At 41.8% G+C, this 25,977-nt stretch overlaps 2 protein-coding genes across 3 annotated transcripts in view; one reads left to right on the top strand and one right to left on the bottom strand.

Moving 5' to 3' along the window:
• macrod2 (mono-ADP ribosylhydrolase 2) overlaps positions 1–25,977 on the top strand; it is a 426,308-nt gene that overhangs the window by 78,121 nt on the left and 322,210 nt on the right. The window lies entirely within an intron of this gene.
• Positions 1,380–12,029, bottom strand: flrt3 (fibronectin leucine rich transmembrane 3). The gene is made up of 3 exons (XM_078273678.1): positions 11,753–12,029; positions 5,607–6,315; positions 1,380–4,560 (listed from the first exon to the last, which is right to left on the bottom strand). Exon 3 carries the CDS (start codon positions 4,516–4,518, stop codon positions 2,569–2,571), a length of 1,950 nt encoding a protein of 649 aa, XP_078129804.1. The 5' UTR covers positions 4,519–4,560; positions 5,607–6,315; positions 11,753–12,029; the 3' UTR covers positions 1,380–2,568.

Consider the following 25,977-nt stretch of genomic DNA (forward strand, 5'->3'; position numbering starts at 1 on the left):
ACATTTTTTGCTAGACCGATAATAGCAATGAGAAAACCGTACGTCTTTTTGTTTAGTTTAATTTACCTAAAACATATCACAGCACATTATATTGTTTATGTTCTGTTTCTGTATAAGGCTACCATAAAGTGTGATAAATGTTATCTTGGATGAGGATGCTTCACTCACTTCAGCGCGATAAAAGGAAAATTACCAACATTCCAAGGTTTTCTAATGTAGTTTCCTTTACTCAAAAAACATAGGACTAAGGCTGTCAACAGTCAAAAAACTATTGACAGCGTTCATATGGAAACTATTACAATTCAGTCTTCTAAAAGTAGACCGTCTGTTTAATCTTTAATTCCAAGTTATTGTGATATATATTTAGTGTAAAAGGCAGGGTAAGTGTATACTTAAGGTTTGGATAGCGTGTGCAGCTTTTAGCTGCTCTTCTTACTGTAATTAAAGCTCCCCCTGTGTTAAGAGCTTGTGGGTGTGTGTGAATGTGGGTCTGCAATATTTTTTGTGATACTGAATACTTATGTGCTTTTGTGTGTGAGTATAATCTGAAATGCATTAACTTTATGTTAGCTTTCACAAGATAGTCTGTTGGATGCATTTGTAAAATGGGCTAATAGGCTATTTTACTGCTTTTCCATCTGTACCTTTTCATGGGCCCTTGGCCGGGTGAGCTGCAACCGTGTCATTATGTGTGCTGCCCGGAGCAGTGTATATATACTCTGTCCTCTGCAGGGACGGGCATCCCCATCAGGGTCTGCCTTTACCACCCTCCATATGGTGCCTCGTCATTAGTTTTCTGTTGCCCTGGTGCCTGGGAGGTTCATCAAACCCCAGAGTCCAATCTCTCCACAGCCTATTTCTACTCTACTGTGACATTTCTCTCTCTGGCCAATCGGATAAGTCACACATGGCTTCACCGCACAAAAGAACAACAGCAGCCTCAAGCAGATGTTGCTCTGCAGACTGCCCATGGAGTGGGAAACTGGGTTTCAAGAACATTATCTCAGTTATTGTTAAAGAGTTAACTATGTCTTGGAAGGGGAGAGGTGGTTTTAAGGCTATGAGCTAAGACCTCAGAGTTCACATCATTGTGAAGAATAAAAATGCAGTACGTTGTGGGTTATCTCCAAGCATTTTTATATACGCCTAGACAGTAATTTGAGATATGAATGAATAAAATGGGTCCTCTGTAGCCTTTTTTTTTACTCCAGGGCAGTACACATTTGTACAAAGATATAATTCTCTTGAGTAGAAAAATAAATAAATTGAGCAATCACAGCAAAGCATGATGGGATAATAGTGATTGAACAATTTAAAAAAAAAACAGTTATTTTGAGTGGGGTTTGTTGTACTCAAGGTAAGGAAGAGCAAAGTTATTTTTGCCACTTTTATTCTGTAATATGACCAATATTTTTCATATTCAAGTGTGTATGAAAAAAAGTCACTGGTTTCTTAAAAAGCTAAATACAATAAGCATTGGATCAAGGCACATACAAGACTGGCCAAAGGGCATACAATGCACTTTGGTTTTCAATTGTTAAGAACAGTTAACTTCAAATTGTGGAAACATAATAGTGTGTTCATTTGGAAAATAATACAAAATAATACTCATAACAAGGAGTTGCTGACACTGTGATAATTCTAATGAAAGCCAACATGTTTTGTCTTTTTGACCCTGGTGACTAGAATGACGTACGTGGTACATGGTACTAAAGAATGCCGCCATTGTCGTTTGGCCATTGTTGGCTTTTACAAATAGAGATAGTGGGGGGTCCTCTGTGTCAGCCTGTCCAGTCTACTTGTTTTGAGGAGCAGAGAGCTCCTTAAGGTCGGTGTGCTTTATCTGCCCTGTGCTGTGGTCTACAATCCTATAAGAAACACTGAAACCCTGCTTGGGTTGCTTTGCTGTGTTTCCTCTTCTTGCAAAACAGAAAGGAAAAAAATCACACACTGAACAAAGCAGAGAAATACAGCATGGCACCTCATCTTTAGTTATTTGTACTCCAAACCAGGTGAATACTAGAACAAGACTCTTGGTCCATATTCTGTGGAGACAGCTACTGACTGTTCATTCTTTTCGAGGGCAACATGCCTGCTTTGCAAATTAGTTGATCAGCTGTGCCTTAGTTTACTTCATGTTATTTTTTTGTCTTTTTGTTTTTCAGACAGCCACAAAGTTAAAAGAATGACCTGTGCTTATACTACAAGGTTTTCTAAGGTCTGATTGTTTAACACAGCAATGAAAACCCACTTTCACAGTTGACAAGTCATCATATCTCAGTAGAACACAAAGTTTCTTTTAGTTGGTCGATAACCTTAAGCAAAGGAAATACAGTACAAATTACTACAAATTCCTAAAATATAGAATTGCAGTTAGTTACAATACCCACTGATGGTTCAGTGATGGCCTGCAACTGGAACGTTCTTCGTCCTCATAAAATGTCCTTAAATATAAATTATATGGCAAATGTACAGAACATTGCTTCCTTAGTCTTATAGATCCAGTGTTTTGTAAAAGTCTTGCCACTCTTTATATCACACACTCATTATGAATGGCCATGCGCAATATCATGAATGGGAATGGTCTGAATCTGGTATTCCACTGTCTCTGTAGCTCCTGTTGTTAATACTGTTCTCGTTATGTGGGCTTTTGTATAAAGTCAGACCATTAGGCGGGAAAATCGTGTGTATCACAAACTCCTCCTTGGACACAGGCAGGTTATTTATAGGTATCATTTGAAAAGATGTCTCTCGTATTTCTAGGATGGAGTTGTCCTTCTTAGTGCCAGCCTCAGCATAGTCATCCTTTCTCCGACGGCCTTTGTTGTAGGTGCAGTTCCTGGAAAAAAGTGAACCGTTCCTGTGGACATACCAACACACCAGTGCCAACATGATTATTGCCAAAAGAGCCACAGCCCCTCCAATAATAGCAGCCAAAGGCAGACTGGAATTTTTGTAAGGCTCTTTCTCCTGCTCTCTGTTTAAAGTTGTAGTCGGGTTGTATGATTTGTGAGAACCAGTCTCTGTCTCGATGCAAACAGGGGTCTCATCTGACAGATAAATATTGCTGGTCTCCATGGGAACCATGCATATCCTATAGGAAGACTCTGGCTCCAGTGCCGTTAGCAGGTACTCCTTCCTCTCCCCTTGCACAATTGTCTCCGTGATGGAGCCAAAGGCAGGGCTGTGTCCCAGCTTTAGCCAGCTGAGCCGTAGGGCAGTCATGGGCTGCGACACTCTCCATGATATGTGTATTGCATCTGCACTAGTTGACTTTACACTGATGGTGATGATCTTTCTGCCCGAAGAGGTGGTAGTGCTGTGGTAATTCTTACCAATGTCTGGCCCTTTTACTACAGGCCTTTTAGTCACAAACGAGGGCCACTGGGGCTGTGTGGGGCGTAAAATGTTGGAGACTGTGCTTGTCTCATACGTGGGGAGTTCCGAACCTGTGCAGTCAAACATGTCTGTAGTTAGGTCTTTAATTGCCATACCTTTGACCTTATCAGGACCCTGGCACATGAAGCCACGTACATTCACCTTCGACGGCAACGACCGCAGCCAGTCACGCACCCACATCATCCCGCAAGTGCATTGCCAGGGGTTGTTGCGTAGCAGGAGCTGTGTGAGATTGTCCAGATCTTCAAATACACCCTGTGGGAGGCTGCTCAGGTTGTTGCCAGACAGGTCCAAGCGATACAGCTGCCTAAGGAAGGCAAAAGCCCCAGGTGGGACCCGATTAATGTGATTATCTTGTAGCTGCAGCTTCTCCAAACTGTTGCCTGGCAAGTTGGCTGGCGGCATTGTCAAGGAGTTCCTCACTAGCGAGAGCTCAGTCAGGTTGATCAGGTTGATGAGAGCCATCTCCCCAATCCCACGGTTGTTGAGCAGGTTACCATCCAGGATTAGTCGCTTCAGGTTGATGAGATCTTGCAGTGACTGCTCTGAGATGGAGGAGATGCGGTTGTCATCAAAGCGCAGCTCCTCAATGCTCATGGGTAGGCCTGAAGGGATGGTACTTAGGTGGTTTCTGGAGAGAAAAAGCAGTCTGAGGTGGGTACTGTCCCTGAAGGCCCCCTCCTCTATGCTGACTGCAGATACCGAGTTATCATCCAGGTGTAGTTCCTCAATGTAGGGAATTTGAGCTAAAGAGGCATGGGTAATCATCCGAACATTGTTCTCCTGCAGGTGAAGCTCTTTCAGCCCAAGAGGAAGGTTAGTAGGGAACTCATCCAGATTGTTGCAGTAAAGGTAGATCTTCTCCACATTTGACAGTCTGCGGAGCTCTGCAGGAATGCCCGAACTCTTGATGCGATTGTTTTGCAGAAAGAGCACTGTAGCATCCTGGGGCATACCAGTAGGGATGGAAGTCAGGCCACGGTCATTACAGTAGATGAAGGTCCCATCACAGCGGCAGGCTGAGGGACATGAGGCAGAGGTCACCAGGGGGTTAGCAAGACCCAGCAGCAGCCCGACCCTGATGAGGGAAAGGATAAAGACCTTGCATTGATGCACCATCTTGAAGCTGTGTTGGCTGGCAGTCTAATCACTCAAGATCCCCTGGGAAAAAGACACAAGGGTACATTAAATGCACAAGGCCTTTTTAAAGGAGAGCCAAATTCCTGTTCTTGTAATTGCTGGGTGTTTGAAATGCTGCCTGCTGCACTTTTTAGATAAAATAACAGCTGAAAGAATCAGTTTAAAATCATCCTATTACATTTATGAGTTGATCATTGGGATTGCTAAAAAATGTAAAAAAGTTAAACTTGTTTTTTTTTTTTTTTTCTACAATTAACTGTTTTCTTCAGAGCCGGCTTCCTACATCATCTATGGATTTCTAGGAGTAGAAGTTTGTAACCTGCATTAGAAATAGAACTGCTTTTTAAGAAATGTTCCAACTTCTGAGCTTTGTGAATTGCATCTCTGTGTCTCTGCTTTTTGGCCCTGACTTGTGAAATGTAATTGCATCCCCTAGTTGTTTTACACATTTCTGTATCTCAAGGCTGCCTTTCATCGCTACAGACCACCAGAGTGAACAAAGTCAGGCTTTGTTCATGCACTGTTGTGGAACCAACATACTCTTAAGTCCTGTTAGATTTTTACCCATGCCTTTCGCCATTCAAATTCTGTGGTTTAACTGCCTTCTTACAGGGTAGGGAAGAAATATCTCTCCTTACTGAAAATAGGTTTGATAAAAGTCTTTAGCATGTTAAGATCCAAAAGGGACAGGTATTTTGATGAGGTTACAAGATGACATTTGTTAGCTTCATTTGTCCTTCCACAGCACTATGCTAATGCTCTTTACTGTAATTGTGGTATGTTTAAAATGTTTCTAATTACATAAATTAAGATATTCAGTGCCACAATTGATAAACTTATTACTGGTTGCCTTGAATTTAACAAACCATGGTGCAAAGCAGAAGGTGCAAACTGGTTGTCTTTTTTTTTTTTCCTATCGATGTGTAGTTCCCTTTTAATTAGGCTAATACTGATTTATTGCTTTAATTATGCATTCCTGCCATGGCCTCTCTCCCTGCATGTCTCATTAGAAATTGTGGTCTGGTCAGTGAAGTGGAAAGAAGCAAAGCCATCCGTATTTGTCATACCTGATTTATACGAAGTGGTAAATCCTTTTCAGCCTCCAAAAATCCAATCAAGATTCCCTCTTGAATTTGCTCTTATCCGTTCTGAAAGGAAAAGTTTGTCCAAGGGTTTTCTGGTGATTTCCTGACCTGGTCAGTGTTTGCGGAGCTGATCCTTGTTTGGACGATGACCTCCTCTGTGTAGTCAGAGGCTCATGCTTTCAGTGCCTTTACCATGGCAGATAAGCCTGTAGAAAAAGCATCCCCTCTCACTGGCAAAACGTGCGCTCTCAGGTAATATTAAAAATCCTAATGGGTGTTGAGCTCAACAGCCATAACTGCAATTTAGATTTTTGGGTGTTGTAAAGTGTTCCGCGTGTAAGACAGGGTGAGCTTTAGCAAAGGCTCCTTTCTGCAATCAAGCCCGACAGGCATGATGAGTTGACACAAAGCTGGTCTGAGCCATGTCAATCCCCTGTGCTACAGGCTCAACACAGGCCTGTTCACTTGTGTACTCCAGGTCTTCAGGTAACCCAGAATCCTCTGCTTCCTTGTCGAGCCTTTATACACATTAATCCGGGGCTCTGGTCCTTTTTCCTGGAGCAGATAACCAATGTTCTCCTTTCCTCTAAGGAGCGAAACAGGGCAAGGCGCTTATCCTTCTGGGCTCAGCCTCCCTCACGCATCTGCAGCTTGACTCATACTGTGCCCTCCTCACACCTGGGATGGTGCTCTGAAAAATAACCACAGACAAACATGTTTAATACCCACATTCAGTCAGTACATGTTTTGATGATAAGGCAACGAGAGAGTAATCTTTAAAGATTGCTAAAAGACATTTTCTTTGCATGTTTGTGTTAATTGTAACTTATTTTTCTCATATTTCTTTTTAATCTAGTAAAAAAAAAAAATTATATATCATTCTGTACGTCCCTGAACATTTCAGGTACTGATTTTAGTCATTGATTTTAGTATGAAAGTAGTAGTTAACTAGATGTTGATGCTGAGGAAATCTAATTAAGTTTAGGAATGTGTTTGATATTGAACTCTGACTTTGCTTACATTGTGAATTCTTATTTAGAAATACCTTTTCTTCAAGCCTGTGATTTAGCTGGTTGACCTTTTACAGGCCGTTACTCTAACAGAACCACGTTTCTTTTCAATGGTATTTCAATGGTATTACAAAAAACAGCTATGCATACAAAAGACAACAGTGATCCAGACCCCAACACAATGGCTAAGGGTGGAGTCCCTATGCCCTTCTCAGTCTAGTTCACCTTTGGTATTCCATAAGAGAACTAGTCCTGCAATTAAAAAAAAAAAAAGCCGTCTGTGCTAGTTTAAAAACGAGGCTAGTCCAGATTCCACACACGAGAGGAAAAACGGATCAAGTTGTTGCTTACTGAATTACTCGCATTGTTAAAAAGCACCCATTACAAACGATTTGAATTTTGTATGGAGAAGAGGATGGCCGTTGCATCCATCTCTGTCACTCCCAGCTCCTCTGTGACCCCTTAAGCCCATCCTCTATGAATGTCGTTTCTGTTTTGTAAAAATAGAATTTCCTTTGCCAAAGAAAATGTTATGTTTCCTCTTACAACACAATAGCTTTGTGTCCTGATATGTAACCATTCATCTGACCTACTGGCAGCCACTGTTTGCTGTAAAACATGTAAAGGTAAATTAGGATCAAGGGGCCCAGACATTTAACAGTTGTAGCCCATGACAAGGAGAAGATTAGGGAATTGAGAGGCTTGAAACTCGATTACAACTCCTGAGATTCTGTCTAATAATAACGCCCCCCTTCCTTCTGTTCCATCTAAACACGGCCCCTTAGTCCAGTATTACATTAGTTGTAGATTAGAGTCTGGGGAAAAAGCACCAGATGTGACCTCAACTAACTTCTGGAATGAAGGAGTCTGACAAGGGGGGAAAAAAGATGAAATTCAATAATGGAGTTTTAGAAAATGGCGGTATGATAGAGTCATATGAGCTGTCCGTCTATTGGAATGAACTTTTCAATGCAGCACTTAGTCAAGCTATTTCAATTTTAAATAGCCCTTTTCACCTAATTTTGTAAAGTGCTCCATCCTCTGGATATTAAGTACGTAGTCTTGATTTGAATCCTTGAGTTCTTAGCATTACATTAAAAAAAAGTAATAGTCATTGCATTTCTGTCTTATCAAGGGAACCCTGCAAGACCTATCTGCATTTGGACTAATAGGCTTTTAGGGTTGTGAGACAGGATGATTCTCTGCATAGGGAAATATATGATATTTGCCTTTCTTTGGCCAATAGAACTCAGTTACCTGCTGAGATAACAGAATCTGGCTCAGTGTCCAGTACACGGGGCAAGGGACATGGTTATTTATTTATGAACAATGGTATAAATATAGTCAGAAAGAGCAAATCACACTAGCATAATTTATCATGGGCCTTAGTGTGATGTCATATTATGGGGAATTTATCAGAAGTCTGTTTTGAACCAAGCGCATCATGCTTACTTTTCGAGGAGCATAGTCAGGCCTAGATGCTTGGCTGTTTTTTCCTCCTTTTCTTTTTCCACGCTCATCGGATTTCAGAGAGTGGCCCCCCTCCATTGTTCGCTACGAGGCAAGCATGTGGACCTTGTAGCCTCAACAGAGGGGTTTAGGTATTAAACATTTTATTCAGGCAATTTAAAAATGCCTACACTTTACACAGTCCATTGTACAAGCCTTTTATATTACTAATAATTATTGATAATGTATACCCACGCAAATGTACGCACCCGCAAACATGTGCTATGTGCACACAATCATTCTGAGGGCAATAGAGGCTGAGTTAAACATTTTTAGTGATGGATGTCTTTCTCCATCGTTCTAATAAGCTCCGCTGGCCGACAGGAGATTTCTCTAGCAGTCAGTGGCTTCTGCTTCATTTAATCTGAACTGGCCAAGTTAAATTAAGCATCCTGGCAAAATTGTGTGTGTGTACAGCTAGTTACCTTTCAGTGGCGAGCGTGGGAGGCTTACACAAAGCTGGACACCGATAGCTATTGTGAGCTCAACACGCATAAATGCACATTAGTCTGCAATAACAGAGCCCAAGCCTTTGTGCCCTCTAGTCATACACTGCACAAGAAAGGCTTTGGAAAATCTCAAATAGAAACAATTTCATGCCTGTCAAAAATATTGCAGATTATAATGACTTTTAGTTCTGTAAAATACAGAATATTACATAGGCTGCATTTAGAGAGAAGAAAGAGCTGTAGAAGTAGTAATGGCTTTACTTTTAAATTATTCATGAGCCCTGAAATTAATTTTGAACCACAGTAGAGCTCTCCATTGGGAAATCAATGTTGTTTGTATCTGCTGTTGATTATTTATTCTAATTCATAATGTAGTTTTGAATTGTGATTGATTGCTAACAATATCATAATTGTGTTTCAGTATCATAATTTTCTTTCTTCAGATTTGGGTCTTGAAAAGTTGATAAACTTGATAACAAATAAAACTGGGAAAACAAATGTTTATGGTTGTATGATCATGCAAATGTACTTAGTTTGGTTAAGGACAGTTAAAGCTAACCTGATGTAGTGTCCATTTGTATTTTGTTGCATTTACATTTTTTGTTTCATGATTTTCTGCTGCTAACCAAGGTGAGTTTTTGTAATATTTTGTGTTCCATGTGAGGCCTTTTGTCTGCCATTGATTTACATATTAGTAAGTCGTATGTCAAGACACAGGGCAGCGGCCTGCTGTGGTGCTGAGACACAATGGAACATTCCTGGTCACATCTGAATTCACAGGGACACAGAACATGTTTTAGGCAAAGAGAAAATGGGCAGAAATCTCTGATAGTTTCACAGATTTAGTATGTGGCCTCCTGGTGCCGTCTTTAGATGGGCTGACCAGATGATACTTTTGCTCGCCCATTAAAAGCACAGAGAGGCCTGGGACCGACGGGGGTCTCTCTTTTGTAAAAGCCTGAAAGGAGAGATCTGTAGCAGCTGCAGTGGTTTTTCCCCACATGGGGGTGGTAGGCACTGCAAGATGAAATGTATGTGTGTGTCTGCATGTGACAAGCAAACACCAAAACACTGAATACTCATGTTAAGCTGCTCACAGGAGCCCATCTGAGCACAGGCCAGACACCTACCTACAATACAGAGATTTGTTAACCTCCCTACTGGCCCATCTGTTTTTCCTGAGTCATAGCGCTCGCAAATGATTTTCCTGCAGTATTTTTGTTTTTCAGCCAGGTTTACACCTTTACTTTTAGTAACCAATATAGAAGGTAAAAAAAAAAAAAAAGTCTGCTTAGTGACTAAATAAATTATGAAAATAACTGAGTAAGGCCTCCTCAGAATACAGTGTTGAATCTGTAACATATCATGGTAGTTATGAAAGTCTTATTATTACTTTTCCCTCTAACACAATCGTTCATATTTTATCCTTTAACATCTCTGGCAATATAAGATTCTGTCTGTAGTGACCTGGTTAGTTGTTAATCTGTTATGTGAATTCTCTCTGAAAGCAATTGAATGGGGACTTTTGCCTCAGGCAGTCATAAGTGAAGACAATTGGGTCTGTCCTCATGTCTACTATGTTTAACATGCAATTTATTTTCTTTTTCTCTCAAACACTCGACAAAGAGCTACCATGTCATTGCTTGACAATTGAAGTAGTCAAGTTTGAATCTACTATTTCGTAATTTACTGAATTTAGGCTGTAGCCTGTGTGTGTGTGTGTGTGTGTGTGTGTGTGTGTGTGTGTAATATATATACACACACACATATAACTGTATTGTCTCATACAAATAAAAGGCTGTTAAATTGGATTAACAACTGTCCCTGGTGTTGCCAATAATACATCCAGGTTAAATGCAGTGCATGAGAGTTAAAGGTGCCCACTTTATTGCATTGATCTAATGGGATAAATGTCAGGTTTGTTTGGAGAGAGAAAAACGAGCAGGGTATTTGATTCATTAGCATCATAGATTGACATCAAAGTGTCAGTCGGTCATATGAGCAGGAGGTATTATCTTAATGTAAACCGCGTTTATTTATGGATGCCTATTAATATGACAGTCAGATATTTGTTTTGAGGCTTAATGTAACGTTGCAATAAATGAGCCGCTGCTTATGAGCGAACTGGTGCGTATGGAACTTCAATGGATTTTATTTTGTGCATTTTCAGGGGACATTCATGACTGCGCTCCTACAGCATAAAGCTTTCACACGTTTGATGTTTTTAGGGGACGTACTTATCTGCAGACAGGCTTGCAGTTACACACAGTAGGCTACATTTCAGTGGAGTAGGACACGACTAGAGCTGGTCCGAGTGGTCCAGACAGTGACGCTGGAGACACATGTAGCGGAGTTTCTCCAGCTGCCCCTTCATGTTTAACTCAGCGGGGTCTGCAGTGCAATTTCAGCTGCACACCGGGGTGTCTTCTCGGGCTGCGAAACCGAGACTAAATCACACAGTCCCCTTAATCTCATCAAGTTTTTTTATTCATCACTGTTTATTTTCCCACTGGTTTAGGAAAATATGGAACGAAAAGATTTTAGACGCCCCTGTTGCTTTCTTAAGTGCTTTTTACATGTTGTGTCCAATGTACTGAGGCTGAGTGTGAATGTGATCGAGAGGCAAATTTAGCGTGTCGCAACAAGAAATTCATCTCTACGGACAGAGAGAAAACACGGGAGGAAACCCCCCCCCCAACGAGAGATGGTGTTTGTGGTCTCTGTTAATATAAAGAGGGCTGCAGTATACAGGATCGAAGCAGAAGTTGCAGGCATGAGAGGGACTTGAGATGACGAGATGGATCAAGAATCAGTTTCAATCAGATTTTTTTGGATCTGCCAAGCTGAGCAGAATGACTTGCAGTCTAACCGAGCACAATTTGGTTGTTTGGAAGAAACGTGCACGATTTTTTTCCTTCTTAATATCGCTCAAAGCGTTACGCCGGTGACATAACCACATCAGAGAAACCAAATATTTTTCGCCTGCGCCAAGGATTAACAAAATAAAGACGGGGAGGGAAAAAAAGAGGGCGACTAATTTAGATACAAGCAACTCCTGAGGATCCCGCATGACTTTAAATTCCTTCTGCCAGGAAGAAGCTCCAAAAAGATGAAAAGGATGCATTCCAAACAGGACTGTACCAGCAGAAAACGCACTTACCTCTATAATCAACCAAAAAAAAAGGGGAAAGTAACAGGTATCCTCTTAAATTGGTTCTCAACGGGGGAAAAATATTAATCCAATCCAGGCTATAAGGATTTAAATTCAGATCCAAAAAAGCTCCTCTCACTCATAAGGCTAGAGCTATTTGGAGTTTATCTTTAGCAGCACTGCTATGTTTACTGGTGCCCCTCACACACACACACACACACGCACAAAATCTGTAGGCTGTGCAAGGACGTAGGTGCACGGGTAGATCTCAACACAAATGTGGAGTTGTGTTTGCCTCTAGCTTCAATAGAGCACTGATGTCATGTGGAGGAGGGGCCTCTCTCTCTCTCTCTCTCTCTCTCTCTCTCTCTCTCTCTCTCTCTCTCTCTCTCTCTCTCGCTCTCTCGCTCTCTCTCGCTCTCGGGAGATGCATATGGAAAATGCAGTGTTGGATGGATACACTAGGGGGAGTGGAAGAAAGGGCAAAGGCACTCACATCCTTGTCAGATGTGTGCACTTAGGAGTGAATAGTCACTGGTTAGAAAGCAATGCTCACTGTCTGAGGAAGAGGTAATGTACAGTATGTGTGTTCACACATTGGTGAGAATGAGAGATACACAGAGCTTTCAACTTGTTATGGTTTGTTTTAGGCCTCATGTGGTTTTGTTCGCACAAGTTAAATTATCATTTGAACATTTATTTGAGATGTGTCAGGATAATGCATGATTATGTTTTTTTGCCATCAGGGGCAGCTTGCATCAATCAGCTTGATTGCCGGTGTTATGATTTGTCAATTATCTCTGTTGCAGGTGTTCTTTTTTTAATCTAAATGACGGAAATGTCTTTTCTAAAAGAAAAAAAGAAATGTTTCACAATTGTAAACCTAAATTATTTTGTCCAAGCAAGTGTAAAAATTCTGATCTAAAATGCTAATAAAAACTTTGCCTTTTTCTATGTGTGAAGCACATACCAGACAGTTAGAAACTTTGACTTGTAATGAATATTTGATGATGTTGTCACAGTGAACCAGAATAATTTATAGCAAGCATATAGAATGATGCTAATTCGTAGTGTGTGTGTGTGTGTGTGTGTGTGTGTGTGTGTGTGTGTAGCTGCATCTGCAAATGTGTACACACGGTGTGCATGTGTGTGCGTTGATACAGGATGAACATACAAGTCACTCTGACATACCTGAACCATTCTGGTTTCATGTTTAAATAAAGTCAAACATGGGTTTGCTTCCTTCTGAGCCCCAAGCAGCAGTGAGTCACCCTGTTAGTCAAAGGGTTGTACAGCAGAGCTGACCCAGCCAACACTCTCCGCTGCCCTGCATCATCTCCAGTGTCTCCCCCTTCGGCGACCTGACAAGGCAGACACCACAACCTGGTGCATTGAGCTGCAATGGAGCAGCTCTGTTTCTGTTGTAGAATATCAACTCCCTGTTGATGCCAGTGGATCTGCCAGCTCTGTGTCTAATGCCCTTATTTCCACTGCATGGTACGGCTCAACTCGACTCGCTCTTTTTTGCTTTTCCATCGACAAAGGTTTTGGACAGTACCGGGTACGTTTTTTGGTACCACCTCGGCCGAGGTTCCTAGCGAGCTGAGGCGATAGTAGAAGGTGGAGTTAAAACACTGCAGACCACTGATTGGTCAGAAAAAAAATCATCACAAGCGCGACACGACACCCAGCACAAACCTGTGATTTTTACAAATTTATTTTTTACTCAACCTAGTTTTTTAAGAATGGCAGCCCACAAAACTATGCCGTACAATTGACCAGGTGCAGACGTTCCTCGGTTTGGTTCCTGATTTGAAGGATTCAGCCAGTGAATCGCGTTAAAAATAATCTCACAGCAATTTCACGCTGCTGCACTATGGCAATCAGCTAAGATTCCCGCCTACACAAGTCAAGTCGAGCAGAGCTGTACCATACAATGGAAACGCAGCAAGAACTGTGGAGACTCTATTACATGTCATTCAATAAAAACTACTTTTTGTTAATTATCTCTAACCTATTATGCTATTCAGTTGAGTATGCGTGAAGGGTCTGCATTCATTTTCTATAAACAAACAAACAACAAAGAAGTGTTATTCACTCGTTCTGGGGATACTTCAATATCCAGCTGAAATGTATCATGCTTTCTGTTTGTCAAGAGAAAGGAGCTGTCCTGTAATAATTAATGACAGTTAGCAAAGCTAAAGAACACATTTGTGTCAGTGAACTGACATTAGAGACCAATAATATTTTTCTGACAACAAGACAATGGAAAAGCCAGACATTGCAATATTCTGCAGATAACCCCAGCTCACACACAAGTAATAATTCAACATACTTGAAGAAAATGCTGTTCAAGGATGTAGCTTTCTGACAATACAGACAACAGCACAACTTCTTTAATGTCCCCATTTAGACTGTTGAAGTAATTTAGTTTTTTAGTACTCCGTTCTCGCATTGTCGCTCACAAGCTGATGTGGACCTCCACTCCTAGCAATTGTTATTGCCTCATTAGGACAGTGTGTACTACACAAGAGTGTCTGATCACCGCTGACATCTCATGCCCAGTTATTTGCCAGGACAGAGCGTGTTCCAGCTCCAGCCTCAACACATCGGCACACGGTTAAACCATGATTGCCATCTTAACTAGAGTGCCTAATTGCACAGACACTTAAGCTTGGAGCATCTGCCAAAACTACTTAAACCTCCAGTGGACTTTTTCCAGATTTGTTTGCTTTCCAGCTGGAGTGACTCTCACTTTTGTTCAAAACACAATGGGATTTCTAGACAAATATCAATTGTTGTAAGCCGTTCAGTTGGAGGCAAATCTGTATGATATAAAATTTCTATTGTGTCGCGAATTTCCACTGTGGCTTAATGTTTTGCTAGTTCATTAATGAGCTTAACTATTTGATCATGTTAGTCCAGGTGTTGTATGCCAAAGGCTGTGAGGTGAGAAAAGGTCAGTCTCGGACATCCTGACTTGATCCTGGTGTTCCCTCCAGGGAGACAGGGCAGAGAAACCTATGCCTGACCTCACCATGCCTTCCTCTCTTAAATCGACTGCAGACACATCTGTCAGCGGCTGCTGATTGACCCTCTCTCAGACGCACAAAGAGCCCCACTGGAGGACCAGGGTGTTGGGTTTCTGTTATCTCAAGACCAGGGGAAATCTGTTGCCCTGTTCATCTTTTGTTCGAGGGAATGGATGCTCTCCTTTTCCAAAGGATACACTCTTGTCTGTCTGGCCAATTTCACTGTGTTTAGACAACAGACAGGTTGTTTCCTACTCTGTTGCGTTTGTTTGCAAAGATAGCTAAATATATTATCCACTTGGTTTTGCTAAGTGCTTGCTAAAGTGCTATTTGGCTCTGGTGGCAACGAAACAGCTGTTGAGTATGCACTTGGTGTTGTTCTATATCAGACTGTCCTGATCCCAGTTTTTGTCTCTCATGACAGACATTCGACCAGATAATTGATTTCCTTTTTTTGCTCTTGCTGTGGTCAATAGAGTGGCCTGCAGTTGGCAGGCTGTGGTGCCCTACTTTCTGGACTGTCTAACAAAAGACACAGAGCCATTCTGATCGTTGCTATGTAAGCTAGGTGTTCTGGATATTATTTTATCTCCCTCAATTTTCCGTTTATCTGTCACTTAAGCTTAGTGCATAGTTCACTGAAAAGCTTGCGTGAAACACAATAGGCCCCAAAACTGCTCAGGGGCTCACAGGGGAAAAATGGAGACTGGTTTCCCCTTATGTCTCCTTCTTTGCTCTGACTGGAATTCATTATTGATAGACTTTGCGTGTTCTTAACCAATGCCAAATAAAGGGGAACATGTAAAAGCCGGCTGCCAAAACCCCCGCTTTGTTTTTCACTTACCTTCTGCTTTATTTGCATATTCATCCTGTACAGGCAATCAGCATAGATCTTTGCTGTGGGCCTTTCATCTCTGCTCTGCCATCCTGACAGGCAGCTTTTCAGTATCACAACAGTTTAACTAGGATTTGTGGATGAGAGGTTCCGTTAGTTATGCTAGAAAATTCACATTTTTGATTTGCAGAGGGTGTAATGTGTGTGACAGGGATAGAAAAGGGTTTATGGGAGAAAAAATAGAAATCAGTGAACGGGTAAGTATGTAGACTGATGTTGGATTTTATTAGTGTGGGTTTGTAGAGATATAAATGTAGCCATCATGATATTGCTTTGAAAGCTTTGACTGATGGAACTTGTTGGAGCTTTATGCATATGCAGCAAATGTCAGTTTTGTAAAGCAGACGGGCATGATGGCTTAGGCCATGCAGTAAGGCTCTGGTCTTTTCTGATGCAGATCCCAGATGTTGAGGGATGGGTTAACCCCCTTCATCTCTTGGGACTAGGATGCATCCCAGAAAAAGACAAGAGCCAACAACAACAACAACTGAGACTGAAGGGGCCGACATCCTGCTGCTTAGGCAAGTCCAGGGGCCACGGCAGTCATTCAGGCCTTGTGTTTGTGGGAGAATGACAAGCCATGCAAATAGCCCCGTCGGCTGTTTTTCCCCTTGTCTTTTGTTTTCTTTGGTTGTTTTTGCGGTTGCTGTTGTGTTGTCTGTAGAGACGGAGGAACTGAGGGATGAGCGAGATCCATAAAAAAAGGTAGAGGGGGGGGGGTAGGAGCTGACTTCAACCTTAGAACGTCCCAAAGGTTAATGACCCCAAACACAATGCTCTGTGATCAGATTAGATAGAGCACCCCCTCCTCCCCACTGCACTATTTAGCACAATAAAGGAGATAAAAGATAGAATTACCATACAGTGTTTTCACAGTCCAGCATACATCTCTAATGTAGCTAATTGAAGCCTTTCTCCTTTGCTTTGTAACTGGTTTACTATTCCTGCACTAAATCTGTAATTAGCCAACTTAGCATCTTTTCTCCAGCCTTAGTTACAGTAAATGGTAGCATTTATCTTTACAATGGACTCTATGTGCTTGTGTAAGCGCCAACAAAGCCTTAAAGACAAACAGCCTTCTGATTCCTAACCTCAGCAACACATTTCTTCCGTATATGGGTGAATGTAGTGCTTTGGTCCTTTGAGATTAGGAGTTTGAGTGTCTTATGAAAGGGTCGGTCAGGGTTTAGAGCTGTAAGGAAAGGAAGTGGGGGCTAATGTTATCTAGTAAAACCAACCACGTTTTTGCTGCTCTAGATAAGATAGATTGTACAAGAGCTCAAGGACTGTTATGGCCCTGTTGATTGGAACACATACAGGAAGTGTGTTTTGTCGGCAACAGCATTTTGTGGGAAGAAGGAGGGGGGTTGTTAAAGAAGGCATGTGACACAGAGCTGCCATCATCATGATCAAAGTGTTCACTTATCTGTGCCAAGCACTAACTCTGGCTTACTTTTCTCTATGATCTGGATGGCTTTGTTTACTCTAAAATTACTCTTTTTTTCTTTCTTTTTTTAACCATTTCTCGACATTGTCGTCCCCCCTACTACTCTTGAACATAATGAATAACTGCTCAGAAAAATACAAAAGCAATAGGAGATTTTTATATGTTCATGTGCTATCAGTGCTCTCACCTCTGAGCTGATGCTTCAATTACCTGCTCAAATTACATTCTCATTATCCAGCTCCACACTTGCATATGGTTGTCTAGAATGATATAATTCAGTTTGCATCGTTATATTATCTGTCGAAGCCAGGTTGAGTTATGTTGACAGTCATTGTGGTGGTGAGAAGCGTATTCGGGAACCGGAGCCACTTAATTGGCATTAAACTCCACCAGAAGTTGTTTTCAGGTAACACCTCCAGTCATCTCAACAACAACGAGGTGTCTGTGCCTCAGCGTCTGACACTAGTTCTTCAGCACTTATCCCAAGTGACTTGGATATCAGATGTCTCTGCAGCCATTCAACATTCAAAGGAAGCCTATAGAAAGTGATGATGGGAGAATAAAAGCACCGGTTGAGTTGAGGGGCCGTTTATGACTTTACTGAAAGAAGCGTTCGCAGACTGCCCGCCCACCTATTAGTGCAAAAGTGTAAGGTGCTTCTGGTGGAGTTGTGAATCACATGTTTTAGGTAAAACAGGGAGTAACTGGAGACCCTCTTTATCCCACTCTGTTGCTGGGGTGTTTCTGAGGTTAACCTTCTGCAGGAAGAGATGTGTGTGTGTGTGTGTGTGTGTGTGTGTGTGTGTGTGTGTGTGTGTGTGTGTGTGTGTGTGTGTGTGTGTGTGTGTGTGTGTGTGTGTGTGTGTGTGTGTGTGTGTGTGTGTGTGTGTGTGTGGGGTGGTTTGTATTACATTAGCAGTGATGGGGATAAGGGGTGGGATATTTTAAGTGTTGTGGACCAGGTTGTGTTACATTTATATTGGACATTGACATGCTCTTCATCTACATGTGCATAAAATCAGTGAAATTGTGGCCATACTTATTTTTTGTCAATGTCATTAATACAACTCAAGATCTTCACATGGTTTCTACCAATTACAGCCATGCAAATTAATTAATTCAAAGTATAATGAATCCACTGATTAAATTATGTAGTTTGCATAGATGTAACAGTTTGCATAAACACCCTAAAGGCAAATGTGACAAAAACACCTCAGCAGTCTGTTCTAAAATGGACAAGCAAGGGAATGGGGGGAAACCTTGGGAAAGGCTCACACAAGGGCCTTAACCTCCCTTCAGGCCTGATAGTTGCCTGTTGCACAGCATGGCAATAATTAAACATGACAAACAGTGTGCCTACGCAGTGTTTCCAATACATTGATTTGTTTGTGGCGGTCCGCCACAATATCAACATTGCCCGGTTGAAAAACAATGGCAGAGAGAAACAGACTTAACTTGCTGTTTGGGATTTCCAGGTGATCTGTGTGGCGATGCCAGGCTTCAGAGCAGCAGGCTCCAAAACTTGACGTTCTCTCCAGATTACATGTAAATCCTGCTCTCTTTGCCCGCTCCCCTCAAACTCCACACCAAAACAGTCAACAGTGATCAATTAGTGATAATCATCATTAAGAATTTGTATTGCTTGTGAGTACAGGATCATGTTGAAATTCTTCAGTATTTAAAGTACTTGAAGTAGAAACAATATTTTTGGTGTATTTCAATTTAAAGGTTCTAGGCCCAGGAGCAATGCTTTTCTTCTTACCGATCATTGCCTTAAAATATACCTTTCCGTGCTCCAATTTCACAAACGATCATTAAAGAGAAAGCTGTGACATTTCACAGGCCAGTAACAACTATTTTAAGTTGACCCATCAAAGACAACCAGTAAAAAGTAGAGGAAGTCAACCAGCAAATCGCTGATAGAGGAGATGGTCAGATGTGTTGGGTAAATGGAGGTAGTGCCATTATAACCGACATCAATCACACAGGCAATAACAGAGATGTGAATTTATAGGCCGCGATAGGGAGAAACACTGGGGGCAGGAGCTGCCAGACTTTGGCAGCTGTTGATGCTGTCTCAGTGTTGGTGTGAAAATGGCTGCGATTTGAAATGGAAATGGTCCCTTTCTGTGGCGGGTTGGTATTGATGAACAGTCCCACTGTTGATTGAACCATAGCTGCTTGCATCAAGTTTCTGCATAACATTGCAATAGGCTCTCAAAAAAGCATTCTTCTCTTTGTAAAGGTCACTGTGTAAAATGCCAGCATTCCCCATTTGGAAACATTCATCACTGTGACTGTATCATTTAAAAAGCTATTCCTTCTATACCCATTTAAGCAGTTTACAATCCATAGTTTCATGTTTTTTATCATCACATGTACAGCTTATAATGCATTTTTGCATGGGCTAGGGTTCTGCACACAATCTTTTATATTATTTCATATACTGTGACTAATAGGATGAGCAACTGCAAACGCACTGCTTCTAACCTGCAACACAGATGCTGAATTTTCTTTATCTACTGCAGTGCTCCGACTATGTTCTTTTATTTTACTTGTGAATTGTTTCGCATTTAATTTTCTGTACTATTTTTTTTTTTTTTTTAATTTATAACTTTCTTTCTGCTGCTCCAGTGACCCAAATTTCCCACTGATGATACAAATGTCATCATCAGTAGCAGCATTTTTCTTAATCATCACCTGAGTATCTGCCATGGGAAGTCTTTAATTTGGGCAGATACGTACCCCACGTGGATTGCGTTAACACTGTTTCACTGCTGCATTACTCAGTTTTGAGTAGGAATTCCTTTGTGTAGTTTGTAAAAGTTGAGCTAAAATTCTGCCAATTACATTAATGTTCTGTGTGCGTTTCTGCAGCAACCGCCCCCAGCTCTCTCAGGATAGGGAAACCCCAGAGGAGGCTCCATTTAACCCCTAAGGATTAGTGCTCATGCCTACTTTAGCATTGGTAAAAGGGAAAACGTCTCAGCACATTGAGTCAGTAGGGACTCAGGCCCACTCTACTGGCTTCCCACACAGAAACGGACAAAGAAAAAATAAAAGGGAAGCTTCTGCTCTGACTTGAATAGGGCTAGATGTATACCCAACCTACTTTACCATTTGCCCTTCCGCGCCTTCACAGTACATTACCAGACCAAAAAAATACGAGGCTGTAATTTCAACAATGTATTCAAAGCGAGTACCTTCAGCTTCCCTTGAATATTTTGTCTGCATCAGTTGTCCTTTTTAAAACAGAAGGAAAATTTCTTTCTCTTTTCATACCAGCAGAGTATGGAAATGGACATATTCTAGTTGCACTTCAGTGGTGTGTTTGAACAGTTTTTACCCCCAGCTATCTTTAACTTGTATGCTAAGTTGACTCGCCACTGCTTGAAGAAAAAAAAAACAGCCTAGCGGTGTTTTCTTTACAAGCTTGTTTTTTGTCTCCTCTCTCTGTCTTCTTCCTTCTCTCTCTCTCTCTCTCTCTCTCTCTCTCTCTCTCTCATTATTCACATCCTCCTCACGTCTTCATACTGTACTAGCGAACATGGTTGTATCTGTGTTGAGTATATTTCTGTCTTGCCGGTGGAGTCTGGTGGAGAGGAGCGTTGTCCAGTCCAGTGCGGTGTCGGAGGGCGTGCCTTTCTCACAGGGGTCCCTGGAAGAGTTGAGGCTCGGTCTGTTGACTTTAGGCCTTGGTTGACATTCTCTTGTGTTTGTCTAGGCTTTCATCAGTGCTCCGTTCAAACAAGCACCAGCAACTGATAAAACACATGCTCTCAGAAACTCACAGTCAAGCACACACACACACACACACACACACACACACACACACACACACACATAGTGACACATGGACAGAATTCGATTTGATAGCAACAGGTGATGCCCCAAAATGGATTTGCAGCTATAGAAGCTGTATTGTGTATTTCCAGGACAGTTCTTGTAAAAATGACATTGGACTTTTAAGTGTGAGTGCATTAACAGCTGTGTATAATGTGGAATGGTATCGATCTCCAGCAGTGTCTCCTGCTGCCAGACTACAGTAGCTACTGTATATTCTTCTGCTTGTGAAGTTGATTCTAGAGCGCACTGGAGTAAAATATCAGAGGACTAGTTATGTCTTTAATTCTCAAGGAGTAAAAAAACAGCTGTGTTTTTACACATGGCCTCTTTACTCTGCCTTGTACATTTCTTTCTGTCTGAGCTGAAGAGTTGGAGCCAACCAACAGAAATCTATCTGCCAGTCAAGCAGGAAGAGTGTCTTCTCCTGTTGTGGATTGCCGTCTGTTCTCTTTTGTGTATGCTTTCCCAGCCCGCCAAATTTCACGCCTGCACCGGCGCCTCAGAGGGGCATTAGGAGGAGCAGAGGGACGCAGGGTGTCTGGGTTCGGTATCAATAGGGGTGTGTGCTGAGAGTGACGTCACAGCCGCAGAAAGGGAGAGTGTTATCATCCCCATGTGGTTGCGACGTGAAGAAGCGAGGGTTCTGAAAACCAGGTGCAACCCACACCTGCGTGTGATCCTTCCACCTTGCTTAATTAGAGTTCAGTATCCTCCTAATGAACGTTCTCATTCTTGTCTTGTCTGTGTGTGTGTGTGTGTGTGTGTGTGTGTGTGTGTGTGTGTTTGGGTGGGAGTCGATGGCCTCAATTGGGAATTATCTACCATTCCCTGGAGAAAGCCTCTTTTTCCTCCTCTCTGTTTATCCACAAGAGCATACTCACTACAGAGTTAGCTGTACAGACTCAACAACCCATTACTGATCTCCTGATCTATTGTTAAAAGGGATTCTCTGTGAATATGACTGCATGTTTCCTCTTTACTTTCTTGTTAAAACGCCAGTATAATCTCAGACTATATTGAATTAGTAATTAATGGCGTAAGTAAGTTACTGTTGCAGTCAAAAGGCTTTCACTGTTGTTGCTGTGCCAGCAGGAGATTCTTATTCCTGCGGAAACGCAGGTGTCGAGAGAAACAGTTCTTTTCTGTCACCAGATCTGTCAGCGGGTTGGCGGGGATCAGTCACATCTTTCGTCAGGTCTGAAGCTGAGTGTGTCAGAAGTAATAGAAAAGTATTCATTTTCCCCCTTACTGTGGTGTAACAGCGCTCTGTATGATGTGCAGTCATCTGCTGGGTTATAATTAGGGCTAAGGCTGCTGAACCCCTGCCTGGTTCCTATGAATGCAGTGACATGGAATCCTCCATGGTGTCTCAGTGTGCGATTTCTCACATAGACTGACAGGCATTTGAGGCTTCTCACATATCCAGCCGTTAGTTTACCTGAGCCACTCTTTCTGTCTGTTTTTGTCAGTGTGAGACTTGTGTATGACTGTGGGGATACAAGTGTCGAGCATCAGTTTACACCACATAAGGTCTGCTAGGTGTTCTCCTCATGATGTCAGTTAACTACAACAAAAGAAAAGTTTTCCTGCATTCAGTAGCAGCAACATAGTGTTATCAAGTCAAAGAAGTTCTTTGATTAGTTTCATGCAACCAGTCTGCCCCTCCACCCTCTACCTCTGCTCGCTGACACCACCACCCACATCACATAGCCTTGCCCCCTCCATGTTTAGCGAACTCTCTGCCTTTGTTCATTCAGGTTTCCATGGTGACCATGCTGAGTCACCCCAAACAGAATGGACATGCGGCCTACCTTGCCGAGCCCAAAGTCCGTGGTTTTGCAATATTCTTGATAAATGATGTTAAGGCGCTGAGAATGAAACCCATCAAAGCTGTGCAGCACAGTCTAACAGGACCAAGCAGTCTTTGAGATATCCTTGTGCTTTTCATTGCTGCCTGGAGACCAATACGATGGTCAGCTCTGTTGTGAGAGAGAGAATTGCGAAAGCCAGTTGTGTTTATGTTTTACCTGGTGAGCAATTGCCAAGCAGTTTGTTCAGAAATGTGGATACATTTTACAGAGCCATGATTTATTTGGTAATTTGAATGGTACCGTATGAAATATGAAACTATAAATTTAGAGCCCCACTGGCTCATCTATTTATTTACCCGTTACCAGTGGGCTCTTTCAGTCATATTGAAACACACAGCAGTCTGTTTTGTTTTCCTGAGCTGGAGCTCCCACTGCCAAAAGAGGAGTTAAGCGTGAGTTATACTTCTGCGTAAAATCTACGTGGTCGCTGCGTACGCAGGTACGTGCAGACATGGACCAACGCCGGACCCTACGCCGCAGCCTGACGGGCACCTCTTGAAAAATACCTTGCGGCGACGCACGTCATGTCTTGGCAGCGTTGCATTTCCCTCTTCTCATTTCCTGGTTCTCCTTCTCCATAAACAACATGAAATCAAGGAGAGGGTTAACTTTTCCTGCTACAGATTTCCCACCGTGGTCAGAAAGAACAGGGGAGACACTTTTTTCTCTCACAGTGACTCTAGAGTCGGTACTCGCTCCTAAGCTAATCACCGTAACTCTCTCACTTCTCCCTCGCTCTACCACACACTCTCCACACACACATGCCGGCTCGATGCACACACCAACGCACGAGTATAAACTTCTTGCATCTTACGTAGGCTACGGCGAAAGCTCTGCTTGAAGCCTACGCAGAACCATAAATCACGCTTTAGCTGAGACAGAGGACCGGTCAGGGGAGCACACTGTCACTGTAAAGGCCCTGATATACCCCCAAACGGACATGAACATGGACGGTAGACACACACTTGGTTCCATTTATACTAATTTGGGATTCTGGATATGCAGATGTGCACAGACACACGTTCAGTCGGCGAGGATGGTTTGTGTGATCATACAATCTGGTCTGAGGACCCATGCAGACATAAGCAAATTACCAAATTTACGTCAAGCATACCCTTGCGACTATGCGTGCAGACACATAACCATCTGAGCTTAATGCCCCTTTGCATTTCACTCCATAAATTTGCTGGCAATTTTACAGTACATGTCTGCTTCATGCGTGAAAAGATCTTGTCAGTTTTTCATGTCATGTCAGCAGTGACAGTGGAATTAAATGCTGTAACATTAACGGAAAGGCTACAGCATTAGAAAGCTTTTGAAAGGGCTATTTTTGCATTGTTGCCACCACACTATGATAAAGTAATAATCGGTTATCATTTGGAAATAAAATCAGTTTAATGAACCATTAAATACTGTACGTGAGCCAAAATTATGTTGTAGAGGAGTTGTGTGTGTTTTGATTAAATTCTTTTCCCTTTTGTGGTGCGGGGCAAAAGAGAAAAAAAAATTATTATAAAATATATACAACCTCAAATAAATCATTAGCGAAGTCCCTGTACAATTTCAACTTCTGTTCATCTGCCAGCTGCTTTTGGGACTTTGCATACAGTATTTGAACAAATATTGAAAATCACCCAAATTTCATAACTAATGATGAAATTGATGAAAAAATGTCATGTGAGTCCTGCAGCGCTGACATTGATCGTTGATCATGGAGGTTAACGGCTCAACTGTAAAACAGGTTTTAAAATCTGTCATTGTTCGCAGAGAGTGTCACTACCCAAGTCGAGTGCAGATGTGAGTTGCTCATGCTCAGATTTAAACGGTTTATGGCATAACGTGTCATACTGAAATTTGTGAAATCCATAAAATAATAAACTTTTCTCATTACAAACAATAACAGAAGATGGAAATCATTTCAAAAACGTTTTAGCTATCTATGATTGTTTGATTGCTAACGTTAGCTCAAAACACCATTCAAGTGACAGCTTTTGTCGTGTTTGATTGCTAACTTGTAGCCAGCAGTGAACGAACTATGTAGGTCCATTTTTATTGTATTGACATTACAGAAGTCTCTCGTTAGCATCTTGTAAGCTACTCGTCGCAAAGTGACACATGCGCAGCTCACATCTGCACTCGACTCACATCGGGTAGTGACAGAGAGAACTGAGGAGACTCTTCTTCTTTGATATCATTCTTTTCCAACTCACTGTTGCTCTCCATCAGTGCTGCCGCTACAATGAGATCAGAAAAAGGCTTTCAAGCTCCCTCTCGGATGGTAGATGACAAGCAAAATGTAATGTAAAAAATGTAAAATGTAGCACTGTAATATCCAGTTATGTTGAAAATTCCACATCTGAAAAGGGCTACATGGGTTGAATTTACCCTACGTCTGGATCCGTCTGTTTTCCCCTCTGTCAAACTAACTCACTAACTAATGTTGGGTTTCCATGGCCAGATAGTCAACATTCATCCTACACTGCTCACGGTGAATCATAAATTAGTTACCAGTTTCTTCCTTCTCAGCCAACAAAAAGCTGTTTAAAAATCTCAGTTAAAGGGTTTTCTGTACTGTAATATGAAGTTATTTATCACTTTATTTTATGATGTTGAAAGCCTAATACTTCCTCTGTTGCTTTCAAATGCACTAAATCAGGTGACAAAATGATAACTTTTACTACAAGAAACTGATTTTGCATGATGTGTTCTGAAATATACAGCCTAACTATGCTGATAGACCATTTAGTGTTCAACAATCTTTCCAATTTTACACTTTTGATTGTGTTGGTTGGCCGTTTTAATTCCACAAGGTTTCACACTGAAATTGCAAAAGAGACAGTTTTCCTCATTAGCTTGTCGGAGTTTGTGCGCCACTAAACTAGCTGTTTGCGATGCTTCTGCAGGTGTGTCTTTGACTGTGTGGTGGCCGCTGTGAGATTGGCTGTGTGACTGTAATGACTAATTTAGCTAAAGTGCGGGGAAAACAAACAGAGTAGGAAAAGCTGGAATAATCAACGTTAGCTCTCTCCAGCTGCTTCCAGCTCTAATCTGCTCAGGTAATTCTCCTCAAACCCATTGATTCCATGCAAGCGATTGAGTTTCAATGCATCTCTGATGAGATGGGGTGGGAAACAACCTACCTG

The sequence above is a fragment of the Sander vitreus genome, chromosome 17 (assembly GCF_031162955.1).
Source record: "Sander vitreus isolate 19-12246 chromosome 17, sanVit1, whole genome shotgun sequence".
Classification (NCBI taxonomy): domain Eukaryota; kingdom Metazoa; phylum Chordata; class Actinopteri; order Perciformes; family Percidae; genus Sander; species Sander vitreus.

Bases quoted from the DNA above. Each gene is read 5' to 3' on its own strand.
- flrt3 (XM_078273678.1), bottom strand. From the start codon at position 4,518: ATGGTGCATCAATGCAAGGTCTTTATCCTTTCCCTCATCAGGGTCGGG.